General features: G+C 41.9%; 1 protein-coding gene across 1 annotated transcript; it reads left to right on the top strand.

Moving 5' to 3' along the window:
• Nucleotides 1-345: 345 nt before the first annotated feature.
• RWDD2B (RWD domain containing 2B) lies at nucleotides 346-13,578 on the top strand. The gene is given in 5 exon segments (NM_001133950.1): nucleotides 346-442; nucleotides 9,345-9,571; nucleotides 9,659-9,726; nucleotides 9,843-10,205; nucleotides 11,317-13,578. Coding segments are annotated over 5 exon segments (960 nt in total). The 5' UTR covers nucleotides 346-375; the 3' UTR covers nucleotides 11,552-13,578.
• The last annotated feature ends 1,006 nt before the right edge of the window (nucleotides 13,579-14,584 follow it).

Here is a 14,584-nt window from a genome sequence, read left to right as displayed (position 1 = left end):
GGGAGGCTGAGGCAGGAGAATCGTTTGAACCCAGGAGGCGGAGGCTGCGGTGAGCCGAGATAGCGCCACTGCACTCCAGCTTGAGGGACAGAGCGAGACTCCGTCTCAAAAAAAAAAAAAAAAAGAAAGAAAGAAGAAGAAAACTCTGCGACTGAAAAGTACCTAGCAGGGACAACGCATTCCCTACGTCGTTCCAAGTGCAGACACCAACACCGGCAGACGCGGCTCCCGACAGGCGAGCTCCAGCTTCCGGCCCGCGGCCTTGGGCGCGCATGCGCCGCATGCTTTTTTTTTTTTTTTTTCCGGTAGGTCGCCCGCTGAGGCGGTTTGTAAGTTTTGGGTCGCAGTATGCTAGAATTTTGAGGCTCCCTTCCGATGAAAATTGAGCTGTCCATGCAGCCATGGAACCCAGGTTACAGCAGTGAGGGGGCCACGGCTCAAGGTGAGTCTCGCCTCAGCTAGCGCCAGTGGTGAGCGCCACGGGGGTTTCCCATGCTGCAGCGCCCAGTGCAACCCTTTGGGAACTTGCCCGGCATCGCGGCCCCGGTTCCCCTCCACTGCATGCGCCCATCGGTCGGCTCGGTCCTCGGCGTTGCTTCCCGGCATCTGCAGCCCCAGTCCAGCCGGGGACCTCGCCCCGGGGGCAAGCAGGGTGCGAGGGCGGCTGCGTGCTGGGCTTTCTTCCTGAGAGCGTCGTGGCTTAGGTCGCGGGGTACCCTGCTCTGTTCTTCAAAAAAAATCTGCAAGGAAAAGATATTATTCCACTTAGAAATCTCAAGTTTCAGTCTGCGTTCTCTTAAATATATTTTATGTTTTTAAAAAATAATAAAGGCGAGCTCTCACTATGTTACCCAGGCTGATCTTGAACTCCTGGGCTCAAGCAGCCCCCCTTTCTCTGCCTCCCAAAGTGCTGGGATTACAGGCGTGAGCCACCGCGCCCGGCCACAGTCTATTATCTTACAGCATTCGCTGAAATCTTGAATCATAAAATTATCTTGAGGGTTTTTTGGAAGGACTGAAATCTCTTAAGCGAAAATAATTTGGCAGATAAATGACCTGTGACATCACTCCCGTAGTTGTCCGTTCAAGAGTCCCTCCGTCCCGTTCTTCTTTGCTAATTCCATTTCATCTTCGATACCTCCAATTCAATAGGACCCTCTCCCAACTTTACTCACTCCCTGGGAGACTTTAAACAAATATATAGCTCCAAATAAGTGTTGACTCCCAAGATTATATATCTAGCTGAGTCTCTCGTAGACTTCAAAATTGTATATCTAACTGCCTGCTAGACACCTCTATTTAACAAGTGTCTTAGTAGGCACTTCATTACTTGTGTCTAAAACCAAGCTTCAGCTCTCCATGACCATCAACGTCTAAATAAATGGCACATCCATACTTTCAGTACCTTAAAGCCTTGGAGTCATTCTTCCGTATCTCATGTAATTCATCTGTAAATCCTGTTGCCTCTGTTCTCTGCATGTATCCAGAACCTGAAGCTCACCAACTTGACCACTATAATCCTATCAAAGCCACCATCCTCTCTCCCTAGTTATTGCAGTGTCTATATCTGGTCACCCCACTTTTCCTTTCACTTTTCTCCATAGCAGCAAGTGTGGGGATCTTCATAAGTCAAACCTCTGTTGTAGCTCTTACATGTCAGTCGGGATAAAATTCAAAATTCTGGCCATGCTTTACTAGTACCAATGTAAACTGCCCCACATTTCCTTACTAAACTCTTCTATTCCCCCTGTCCCCAGCTCACTGTGCTCTGGCCAGCTGCTCTAGCACTCTCCTGCCTCAAGGCCTTTGAACATGCTGTTCGCTTTCCCTCGAACACGCTTGGCCAAAAAAAACCACATGACCTCCTTTTTCAGTTCCTTAAAGTCTCTTCTGTACAGTCACCTTAGGAGAAAGGCCTTACCTGACAACCCTGTGTGCAGTCTCACCCCCTGCTGCCTCATTGTTTCCCTTATCCTTGTTTTCTTCTTCAGGTTTCTTCATAGCAGTTATTCACTGGGTATAAAAATTCTTTTTTGTTTTTTTTTTTGAGACAGTCTCACTCTGTTGCCCTGGCTGGAGTGCAGAGGTATGATCTTGGCTCACTGCAACCTCTGCCTCCCCAGTTCAAGCGATTCTCCTGCCTCAGCCTCCCTAGCAGCTGAGACTACAGGCGTGGGCGACCACACCTGGCTAATTTTTGTATTTTTAATAGAGATGGGGTTTCATCATGTTGGCCAGGCTGGTCTCAAACTCCTGACCTCAGGTGATCCGCCCACCTCGTCCTCCCAAAGTGCTGGGATTACAGGCGTGAGCCACCGCACCTGGGCTGGGCGTATAAATTTGTTTTTGATGTCATGGTATCCTCCCACCAGTAGAGTTGTTTTATTACTTTCATTCATTGTTATCTTAGTACCAATGCTTGAACATAAGTGCTTGAGAAACATTTGTTGAAATGATGACCAATAATAATAATAGTAATAAGCGGCCGGACACGGTGGCTCATGCCTGTAATCCCAACACTTTGGGAGCCCAGGGCGGGTGGATCATGAGGGCAGGAGTTTGAGACCAGCCTGGCCAACGTGGTGAAACCCCATCTCTACTAAAAAACCCAGAAAGCAGAGGTTGTAGTGAGCCGACTCTGCACTCTGGCCTGGGTGACAGAGCTAGACCCTGTCTCAAAAACAAAGGTTTTTTTAATTAATAATAATAGTAGCAAGCACGCATATAAAATTTACTCTGTTGCCAGGCACTTTCCACAAATTCTCATCTAATCATCACAGCAACCCTGTCATCCCAGTTATGGAGTTGGGGAGACTAAAGCACAGATAAATTAAGCCACTTGCCTAAGGTCGTGCAGTTGGTAAGTGGCAGAACCAGGAGTTTGCACCTTGGCAATCTGGTAATAGAATCCAAACGCTGGTAACAGAGCCACTCCAACAAAAAACAAAGTAAACCACTTCCTCTAATAACCACCCAAGGAGTTGTTTTTTATGTTTCTCAACTCCAAAACAGACTAGCAAATACATATATGGAATTCCAATAAGTCCAGGGATTTTAAGTATGTATGAGGATTTTGTTTAAAAAAAAAAAGAAGGCCGGGCGCAGTGGCTCATGCCTGTAATCCCAGCACTTTGGGAGGCCAAGGCGGGTGAATCACCTGAGGATGGGAGTTTGAGACTAGCCCAACTAACATGGTGAAACTCCATCTCTACTAAATACAAAAAATTAGCTGGGTGTGGTGGCGCATGCCTGTAATCCTAGCTACCTGGGAGGCTGAGGCAGGAGAATCGCTTGAACCTGGGAGGTGGAGGTTGCAGTGAGCCAAGATCGCACCATTTCACTCCAGCCTGGGCAACAAGAGCGAAACTCCGTCTCAAAAAAATAAATAAATAAAAAATCTGGAAAAAAAAATGCGATTAAAGGAGGGAGGAATATTTGCATTTCCAACAGTTATTAGAAAAGGAAAACTTCAAATTAAACATGAATAGACATATTAATACATATATGTTAATATATGTGTAAATATTATCAAGACTACCCACCGTCTTTTATGATACTTTAAATGCTTATATTTAAACTACTTAAATTCAGGTGACTACATGGCAAAGCAAGGAATCCTTCTCTGTTCTGTGCAGAGGAGGGCTAATGTCATTTGGCCTAAAAAAACATGTTCTGGAGTCAGACAGAATACTGAACACCCCTCTTGGAAATTCACAGTTTAAGACTCTGAGAAGTCACAAATAAGAATTGTGCCCATATAATCTATTGCCTAATTAGGATTGCTTTTGTCTAGGATAAATACCTAAACCATATGGGGCCGGGCATGGTGGCTCACGCCTCTAATCCCAGCACTTTAGAAGGCCAGGGTAGGTAGATCACCTGAGGTCAGGAGTTTGAGACCAGCCTGGCCAACATGATAAAACCCTTTCTCTACTAAAAATACAAAAAATTAGCTGGGCGTGGTGGCAAACACCTGTAATCCCAGCTATTCGGGAGGCTGAGGCAGGAGAATCACTTGAACCCAGGAGGCGGAGGTTGTGGTGAGCCAAGATTGTGCCATTGCACTCCAGCCTGGGCAACAAGAGCAAAACTCCATCTCAAAAAGAAAAAAAAAAAAAAAAAAAGCCTAGGTGTGGCAGCTCACGCCTGTAATCCCAGCACTTTGGGAGGCCAACGCGGGTGGATCACAAGGTCAGGAGTTCGAGACCAGCCTGTCCAACATGGTGAAACCCCGTCTCTACTAAAAATACAAAAATTAGCTGGGCGTAGTGGCATGCGCCTGTAATCCCAGCTACTCAGGAGGCTGAGGCAGGAGAATTGCTTGAACCTGGGAGGTGGAGGTTGCGATAAGCCAAGATTGCGCCTTTGCACTCCAGCCTGGGTGACAAAGCGAGACTCCCATCTCAAAAAAAAAAAAAAAAAAAAAAAATACGCATCATAATCAAACTTCTGAAAACCAAAGACAATGAAAAATTCTTAAAATTAGTGACAAAAATGAACCTTATCTATAAAGGGAAACAATTCAAATGAGAATGATTTCTCATCAGTAACCAGAGAGGCTAGATGAAGAGGTACAGCATTTTTCAAGTGTTGAAAGTAAATACCTGTTAAGCCAGAATACCATATCCAGTGAAAATATTCTGCAGAAATGAAGGGGAAATCAAGACATTCTAAGATGAAGGAAATCTAGGAGATTTGTCACCGGCAGACCTATCCTAAAAGAATGGTTAAAATAGGTTCTCTAAACAGAAAAGAAATAATAAAAGAATTATTATTAAAGAAATATAATTTAGACCTATTTTATTTTACTTTATTTTATTTTTATTTATTTATTTTTTTTAGAAGGAGTCTTGCTCTGTCGCCCAGGCTGGAGTGCAGTGGCGCTATCTCATCAGCTCACTGCAAGCTCCGCCTCCTGGGTTCACACCATTCTCCTGCCTCAGCCTCCTGAGTAGCTGGGACTACAGGCGCCTGCTACCACGCCCAGCTAATTTTTTGTATTTTTAGTAGAGATGGGGTTTCACCATGTTAGCCAGGATGGTCTCGATCTCCTGACCTCATAATCTGCCCGCCTTGGCCTCCCAAAGTGCTGGGATTACAGGCGTGAGCCACTGCGCCCGGCCATTTAGACCTATTTTAGGACTGTTAAGACTGAGATGCTCTCTGCTGTGGTTTAATGTGTGCCCCAAAGTTCATGTGTTAGAAGCTTTATCCCAAAGCAATAGAGTTGAGAGGTGGGACCTTTCAGAGGTGATTAAGTGATATGCAGGGATATAACAAAAAATGTAACATTCCTGTCATCAGCGTTTCAGAAGGAGAAGAGAAAGAAGGCAGGGTTGAAAAAGTTCCCAAAGAACAGAGCCCTCATGAATGGATTAATGGTGTTACTACAGGAGTGGGTTAGTTATTGTGGGAGTGGGTTCCTGATGAAAGCATGCGTTTGGCCTCTTCATCTCTCTTGCTCTTGCTCTCATTCTCTGTTGCCCTCTGCCTTCCACCATGGGATGACTCAGTAAGAATGCCCTTGCAAAATGCAGGCACCATTCTCTTGGATTTCCTAGCTTCCAGAACAATAAGCCAAATAAATTTCTCTTCATTGTAAACTACCCAGTCTCAGGTAGTCTGTTATAGTGACAGAAAATGAACTAATATAACATCCAATAGAAATATATAGATATAGTTAAATTTACAAATATGGGGCTCGAGAATTTGGAACATCCTAAGAATTTGAGAATTGTGGACATTTAATATTCAATAATACTTGGTACCATGAGACAATAGAGAAGATAAAGACATCCTCAACCAAACCTTAAGGGATGCTAACATTTTAAAGATCTTGCTTGGCAGTAGTATGGTATGGTATATAAATTATACCTCATTAAAGCTGTTAAAAAAAACAACTTTACTGAAGGGAAAATTCTACGTTATAAACATATCGTCTTTTTCTGTATTAATCTTTAATTTCAATGCAATTACCGTTTTTTCTTGTTTTCAAAACTTAACAAAATTATTCTAATGTTTACATGTGAGAAGAGCCAGGAAATACCAAAAAAGAATTCTAGAAAAGAAGAGTGATGGCTATGAAGAGACAGAGTAGGAGCAATTTACTAACCCATCATAGTGATTTCAAGAGTTGAGTATTAGTTAGCTGGGTATGGTGGTAGCATGACTGTAGTTCCAGATACTTGGGAGGCTGAGGCAGGAGGATTGCTTGAGCCTAGGAGTTCGAGGCTGCAACGAGCTATAATCACACCACTGCACTCCAGCCTGGGTGACAGAGTGAGACTCTGTCTCAAAAAAAAAAAAAAAAAAAAGATTATTAGGACATGATATAGACAGATCAATATAACAAAATGGAGAATCCAGAAAAAGACTCAAATACATATAGGCGCTTAACATATGTTGAAAGAAACATTTCAAATGTATTATAAGATATACTGGTAAAAATGGCTAGCTAACTGGAAACAAAAATAAGCTGGAAACTTCCGTCACCTTTTAAACTGAAGTATATCCCAAATGGATCAAATATTTAAATGCAGAAATTGAAAATGTATTCCAGATAGAAAATAGAAGATTGTTTTTCTGTTGTTTTTTTTGTTTTGTTTTGTTTTTGAGATGGAGTTTCACTCTTTTTGCCCAGGCTGGAGTGCAATGGCACGATCTCAACTCACTGCAACCTCTGACTCCCAGGTTCCAGTGATTCTGTCTCAGCCTCCCGAGTAGCTGGGATTGCAGGTGCCCACCACCTCACCCAGCTAATTTTTGTAAAAAAAAAAGAAGAATTTTAAAATAATCTTGCAGTAGAGAAATCCTTTCTAATCAAGATATTTTAGGCCGGGCATAGTGGCTCACGCCTGTAATCCCAGCACTTTGGGAGGCTGAGGCAAGCAGATCACCTGAGGTGATACAAAAACAAAAAAAATTGGCCAGGCATGGTGGCATGTGCCTGTAATCTCTCCCCTTGGGAGGCTGAGGCACGAGAATTGCTTGGACCTGGGAGGCAGAGGTTGCAGTGAGCCGAGATCGCGACACTGCACTCCAGCCTAGGCAACAAGAGCGATAACTACATCCCAAAATAAATACATTAACAAATAATAAAATAAAAATATAAAAATTAGCTGGGGGTGGTGGTGGGTGCCTGTAATCTCAGCTACTTGGGAGGCTGAGGCAGGAGAATTGTTTGAGTCCGGGAGGTGGAGGTTGCAGTGAGCTAAGATCACGCCACTGCACTCCATCCTGGGCACAAAGCAAGACTCCGTCTCAAAAAAACAAAAAAACAAACAAAAAAAAATAAAACTTGAAACCTGTAAAAGAAGAGATTGATAAAAAGAACTATGATTTAGGTTGTTTATTTGTTTGAGACAGAGTCTTGCTCTGTCACCCAGGCTGGAGTGCAGTGGCATGATCTTGGCTCACTACAACCTCCACCTCTTGGGCTCAAGCAGTCCTCCCACCTGAGCCTCTCAAGTAGCTGGGACTTCAGGCACGCACCAACACACCCGGGTAATTTTGTTGTATTTTTTAGTAGAGACAGGGTTTCGTTATGTTCCCCAGGCTGATCTCGAACTCCTGGACTCAAGCTATCCATCCTCCTCGGCCTCCCAAAGTGCTGGGATTACAGGTGTGAGCCACCGTGCTAGGCCAAAAGGAAGTATGTATTAAGAATTTTCTTTTAAAGAAAAGAAACAGGGGACTGAGTACAATTGTAAACTTCTGTTCTGTATGGCAACTTTCTGGAAAGCAACTTGGCAATATCTATCAAAATTAAAAATGTACATGTTGATACAACAATCCACCTCTGTAAGTTTATTATTGAATACACAGTATTCAGTTTACCATACTATATATATAAAAAGAACTTGCATTATAGGATTGTTCATATTAGTAAAAATGTGGAAACAACCCAAGTGTCCATCAATAGGTAAAGAATTAAATAAGTTATGGCATATCTACCTGATTCAGTATAACAGCCAACAGTTACAAAGAATGAGGTAGACCACTATATGTTGACAGTGAATAGATCTACAAAATATATTTGGTGGGGAGGGAGATAGGAAATAGGAGGAAAAAGTATATATTATCCCCTTTGGATACGTTTTAAATATGTATACTGTATATATCTCACATTGTACACACTTATACATTATACCAGCATTTTTCACATATATATGTATAATGCTTAAAATGTTTTAATGTTAACAGGGGTGACTTAAGCTACAGGACAATTAACATTTATTTTCTCTTTATGTTCCTCTGCTTCTTAAAAACTAATAAATAGGCCAGGCGCAGTGGCTCACGCCTGTAATCCTAGCACTTTGAGAGGCCGAGGCGGGCAGATCATGAGGTCAGGAGATCAAGACCATCCTGGCTAACACGGTGAAACCCCATCTCTACTAAAAATACAAAAAATTAGCCAGGCGTGGTGGTGGGCGCCTGTAGTCCCAGCTACTCGGGAGGCTGAGGCAGGAGAATGGTGTGAACACGCCGAGGTGGAGCTTGCAGTGAGCCGAGGTCGCGCCACTGCACTCCAGCCTGGGTGACAGAGCAAGACTCTGTTTCAAAAAAAAAAAAAAAACTAATAAATGCCATGCACAGTGGCTCATACCTGTAATGCTAACTTTGGGAGGCCAAGGCGGAAAGATTGCTTGAGTCCAGGAGGTCGAGACCGGTCTGGACAACATAGCAAGACCTTGTTTCTACAAATAAAAAATGAAGCCAGGCGTGGCAGTGCATACCTGTGGTCCTAGCTACTCAGAAGTCTGAGGTGGGGGGATTGCTTGGGCGTGGGAGGTTGAGGTTGCAGTGAGCGGGGATCATGCCACTGCACTCCAGCTGTGGTGACAGAGCTAGACCCTGTCTCAAAAAAAAACTAATAAAGATTAATATTTATTTAAAAAGAAGAAATTGACTATCCACATAACAAAACTCTCTGACTTACTCTGTTCATTCTAGGTTTCCAGTGTAACCAGTCATATCCTCTCTTCTGGCTACATTATTGATACAGCTTTTTGACTACATAATTGGTTTACTTTGATGAAATTGCCCATTATGGTAGCTCAAAATGTCCACTCAACTATCTAGACACAGAAGAATGTGGTGTCTACTTACTATTAAGAGTTTTTTGTATTTGTTTTTTAATAGATGGTCTCAGTATGTTGCTCAGGCTGGTCTTAGCATAGGACTTAGCATGTTATATCTGAAAGTAGAGTAATAGGGAAAGAGACTAATTAAACTGTACAATTTATGAAGAAACCAAATACAATTTTAGTAAGTACCCATGTTGATGTATTCATTTCTTCCAAGACTGCATATGTAAATTGTCTCTCTTATCTTTACCTCCTTAGAAACTTACACATGTCCAAAAATGATTGAGATAGAGCAGGCGGAGGCCCAGCTTTCCGAGTTAGACCTGCTAGCCAGTATGTTCCCTGGTGAGAATGAGCTCATAGTGAATGACCAGCTGGCTGTAGCAGAACTGAAAGATTGTATTGAAAAGAAGACAATGGAGGGGCGATCTTCAAAAGTCTACTTTACTATCAATATGAACCTGGATGTATCTGAGGAAAAAATGGTAATTCAGTTTTGCTTTTAGAGGGACTGAAACATGTTGAGACTTAAAACATTGGTTAGTGCCCTTTTTCTTCTTCTCTTTAATCAGGCGATGTTTTCTCTGGCCTGTATTCTTCCCTTTAAATACCCGGCAGTTCTGCCTGAAATTACTGTCAGGTACGTTACAGAAGCTCTGGCCAACTTTAGAGGTCAAAATTAATCTGAGAATAAAAGCAATTCTCGAATTTGTTTTCTGTTTCAAGACAATATTTTTCTTGTATCTTTTCTATTAGATCAGCATTATTGAGTAGATCCCAGCAGACTCAGCTGAACACAGATCTGACTGCATTCCTGCAAAAACATTGTCATGGAGATGTTTGTATACTGAATGCCACAGAGTGGGTTAGAGAACACGCCTCTGGCTATGTCAGCAGAGATACTTCATCTTCACCCACTACAGGAAACACAGTCCAGTCAGTTGACCTCATCTTCACAAGACTCTGGATCTACAGCCATCATATCTATAACAAATGCAAAAGAAAGAATATTCTAGAGTGGGCAAAGGAGCTTTCCCTGTCTGGGTTTAGCATGCCTGGAAAACCTGGTGTTGTTTGTGTGGAAGGCCCACAAAGTGCCTGTGAAGAATTCTGGTCAAGGTTTGCTTTTACATATGTATGTGAAGTCATGTCAATAATGTTAATACTAAACAAGATATAGTCATGTGCTGCCTAGTGACGTTTTGGTCAACAGTGGACCACACATAAAACAGTGGTGCCATAAGATTATAATGGAGCACATATAGAAACCTGATATATGGCACTTGATCTTCCCACTACTGAATATCAGAGTGATATTCAGTAATGGTGCTGGGACATTTGGTTTTCTATATGAAAAAATATAAATGCAAAAAAAGTACCATCTAGGTTTGTGTAAGTACACTCTATCGTGGTGGTACAACAACAAAATAGCCTAAAGATACATTTTTCAGAATGTATCCCCGTTGTTAAGCAACACATGACTATTAGAGATGTGGAGATAAGTATGTCCCAGGGGTTGTGTCTTTATGGGGATTCAATCTCAAGTTGATGGATATGGCAGAAATCACATGTAATCAGCATTTTCCCCCTCACCTGACAAGTGCATGTAGGAGACATTCTGTAAATATACACTGAATGAATTGAGCTCCTGCCCAAGACACTCTGACCCCATCCACTTCCATGGATCTGGTCCTTCCCTCATTTTAGTGATGCTGCAAACTGTATACCCTGTGAAGTAAGGAGCTTTCTAGAAGCATTAGAATTGCCACTATTCTTCTCATTTCTCTACTGATATACTAAATGAATTTCTGAGAAGGTCCATAGTAGTTTGGGATTCAGTAATTCCTACATTTCTAAACTACTGATACAAGGCGGTAGTAAGGGCAACAGATGAGTTCAGGGATGGGATTATGACCAGAATCATATTTGATTAAAATAAATCCCTGTGAGATAAAAGTAGACTTCTTGGACAGGGTGTGATGACTCACACCTGTAATCCCAGCACTTTGGGAGGCTGAGGCCGGAGTATCACTTGCAGCCAGGAGTTTGAAACCAGCATGAGCAACATAGCAAGACCTGCCTCTACTAAATCAATAAGTAAAAGTTATAAACATTTTAAAAAGTAGACTACTTCTAGGAAAAGGCATTGATAAATCTGTTTTATAACTTCTGTTTTAAATGCTCTAGAATATACATTTTGAAAATGTTTACTTTGGAAATTTCTTTTCAGACTCAGAAAATTAAACTGGAAGAGAATTTTAATTCGCCATCAAGAAGACATTCCTTTTGATGGTACAAATGATGAAATGGAAAGACAAAGGAAATTTTCCATTTTTGAAGAAAAAGTGTTCATTGTTAATGGAGCCAGGGGAAACCACATGGACTTTGGTCAGCTCTATCAGTTCTTAAATACCAAAGGATGTGGGGATGTTTTCCAGATGTTCTTTGGTGTAGAAGGACAATGACAGCAAGAGTAGTTGAAAGTATCTTGCCACTGTTGGCCTTTTGATTTTTTTTCCCACTTTTTCTTGAAAGATTAAGTAATTTTATTTTAGTTCCATTCTGGAATGTTGGGGAGTGGGGGACAAGAAAAAATAGTATAGCTGAAAGGCATCTGTTAAAAATGTCATGATTGAAAGCAGAACTGAGTTTCAAATTACAACCTTAAAATTGTTGTTAGATATTTCTTCACATATTGGCTGCCCATTTTGAAAAAGAAATTATCCACAAAGGTAATGTTGGTGCTCCAATTTGCCAGCCATTCCCAACCCCCTTCTCCCTTACCTGCCTTCACTAAAGAACCCAGAAAAGCTAATTGCTCCCCTTTCAGCCTCTGTTGCAACTAACAACTCTCAGTGGCCTCAGGACACAGCTTTGGCCTTGGGAATTCTGGGAAAACTTTTACTTCCTGATTAAAGATACATATGAAGCTAGGCCACCTCCTCCTCCTCTTACTGCCATAAACACCTAAGTGATGACTGGAGCTGGAGGAGTTATTTGAACGATGACAGAAGGAAGGGCCAAGAGAACCACGAAGATGCCAGTTGCCATATTGTTGAGCTGCTGACCCAACACCAGCCGTTGCCTATCTCTAAACATCTTATGAAATAAAACCAGTTTTGTTTAATTTCTAGGCTTTTTTTTTTTTTTTTTTAAACAGACGGAGTCTTGCCCTGTCGCCCAGGCTAGAGTGCAATGGTGCAATCTCCGCTCACTGCAACCTCCACCTCACAAGTTCAAGCGATTCTCCTGCCTCAGCCTCCCAAGTAGCTGAGATTAGAGGTGCCCACCACCATGCCTGGCTAATTTTTGTGTTTTTATTAGAGACAGGGTTTCACCATGTTGGCCAGGCTGGTCTCGAACTCCTGACCTCAGGTGATCCTCCCACCTCGGCTTCCCAATGTGCTGTGATTACAGGCATGAGCCACCGCGCCTGGCCAATTTCTAGGCTTTTTACTAGCAGTTGAAAGCTAGTTTGTCAGAGTTTTTCAGAGCTTTAGTTTTGCATTTACCCCAGCCTTTTGATACACAAATAGGTGAAGTTTTTCTGAAGTGGAGTTTGCAGTTCATCTCTTTTTGTATACTCACGCTCTGCCCCTGCTCCTGGGCTTGCCTCAGACAAGGCTGAGGCATGAGTAGGGCTTAAACTTTTTTAACAAGCCTCAACAAGTCATCAAATTAGTAATTTAGAAAATTTGTTTGGCAAATTGTATTCTGACATTTTTTGTTCCGGAAATGGCTTTCTGTACATTTATTTTTGCCAAATTGACCTAGCATTAAATAAACACACCACCCAGTTTTTGACGACCTCCATAAATCAGTTCCAAAAGCATTTATTATTTACTAATTTGCTAGCATGCAGGTTGATACCAGGTGTTGGATATTTCTTGACCAGTCAGACTTGGTTGAGGAATGGGATTGGGGTGAGAGACAATGCATTAAGTTAGTAAAAAGTTGTAGGCAAACTATGCTCATCACAAAATGAATCAGTAAGTAAAAGATAGCATATATTATGTAATACAATGTAGAAATCTGAAGGAATAAAATGGAAGAAGGCAATGTGGATAGATCTTAAATATAAAGGTGGTTAAACATAAATGAGAATCAGAATGGTATTTAAAGCACGGTGCTTGTATTGGAGCTAAATGTTATGTACCTCCCCGGATTTCCTCCCTGCTGCCCTGTCCTATCACCCTGTCAGTTGCCCTGGAAATCCCAGTTCCTCTGCTGCCACCAGACAGCCAGATGGACCAGTTGTGTGTCTAGTTTCTGATTCCTCCAGCGACTAACAGATTTGTATGAAATATCCTACAGAGAATGGAATCTGACATCCCTACCACCAAAGGGGGCAGATGATGCATATATTACTTTAAGCAGCTAAAGTGGCAGCTAAACTGCTAAAACTTTTTCAGTCTCTGTACATTATATTAAAAACCAGATTGCTATGTATAATATGCAGATTTCAAATGTCACATAAACACATAGAATGCAACAGAGCAGTTTTATAAGTTTTCTTTCCTGGGACATCTGTCACATTTAGACGTTTATGATTAAGTCATACTAAGCCAGGGAAGTACAGACTTTCCAATCTTGTGATGACCAACTTCCTTTGAGAATGGATAAATGTAGTTAAATGTTAGAAATGTTAGAGTATAAACAACATAGCTTTCTTAGGTTTCTTTCCCTTTTTTTTTTTCTGGAGACAGAATCTGGATCTGTCACGCAGGCTGGAGGGAAGTGGTGCAATCTTGGCTTACTGCAACCTCCACCACCAGGGGTTCAAGCAATTCTTCCACCTCATTCTCCCGAGTAGCTGAGATTATAGGTGTGTGCTACCACGCTCGCTATTTTTTGTATTTTTAGTAGAGACGGGGATTCACTATGTTGTCCAGGCTGGTCTTGAACCTTAGATGATCCACCTGCCTCAGCCTCTCAAAGTGCTGGAATTACAGGCGTGAGCCACCGTGCCCTGCCCAGTTTCTACCAATGATTATATACTTGATATATAAACATCCTTAAATATAAAATGTTCCGTATGATTGCACATAAAAAATTTGTTCAGCAACGACAATTTGTCAACATATTAATGTAATAAATAGTTTGAACTGGAATCACCTATAAAAAATGATAAATCCTGAAAAGAAACAGTTTCAAGTCAAATTATGTTTAAAAGTTACATTTTCTAAAGAAAACAAATATAGGCGGGGAATATTGGCCACATGCCTTTTTTTTTTTTTTTTTTTTTTTTTTGTTCTAAGACGAAGTGTCGCTCTGTAGCCCAGGCTGGAGTGCGAGTGCGGTGGCGTGATCTCGGCTCACCACAACCTCTTCCTCCCAGATTCAAGCAATTCTTCCTCAGCCTCCCGAGTAGCTGGGATTACAGGCGCGCGCCACTGCACCCGGCTAATTTTTTGTATTTTTAGTAGAGACTTAGGTTTCATCATGTTAGCCAGGCTGGTCTTGAACTCCCGACCTCAGGTAATCCGCCCGCCTTGGCC

Source organism: Pongo abelii, chromosome 22 (assembly GCF_028885655.2).
Source record: "Pongo abelii isolate AG06213 chromosome 22, NHGRI_mPonAbe1-v2.0_pri, whole genome shotgun sequence".
Lineage (NCBI taxonomy): Eukaryota > Metazoa > Chordata > Mammalia > Primates > Hominidae > Pongo > Pongo abelii.
The sequence above is the reverse complement of the archived record's forward strand: the minus strand, read 5'-3'. Positions and strand labels throughout refer to the sequence as shown.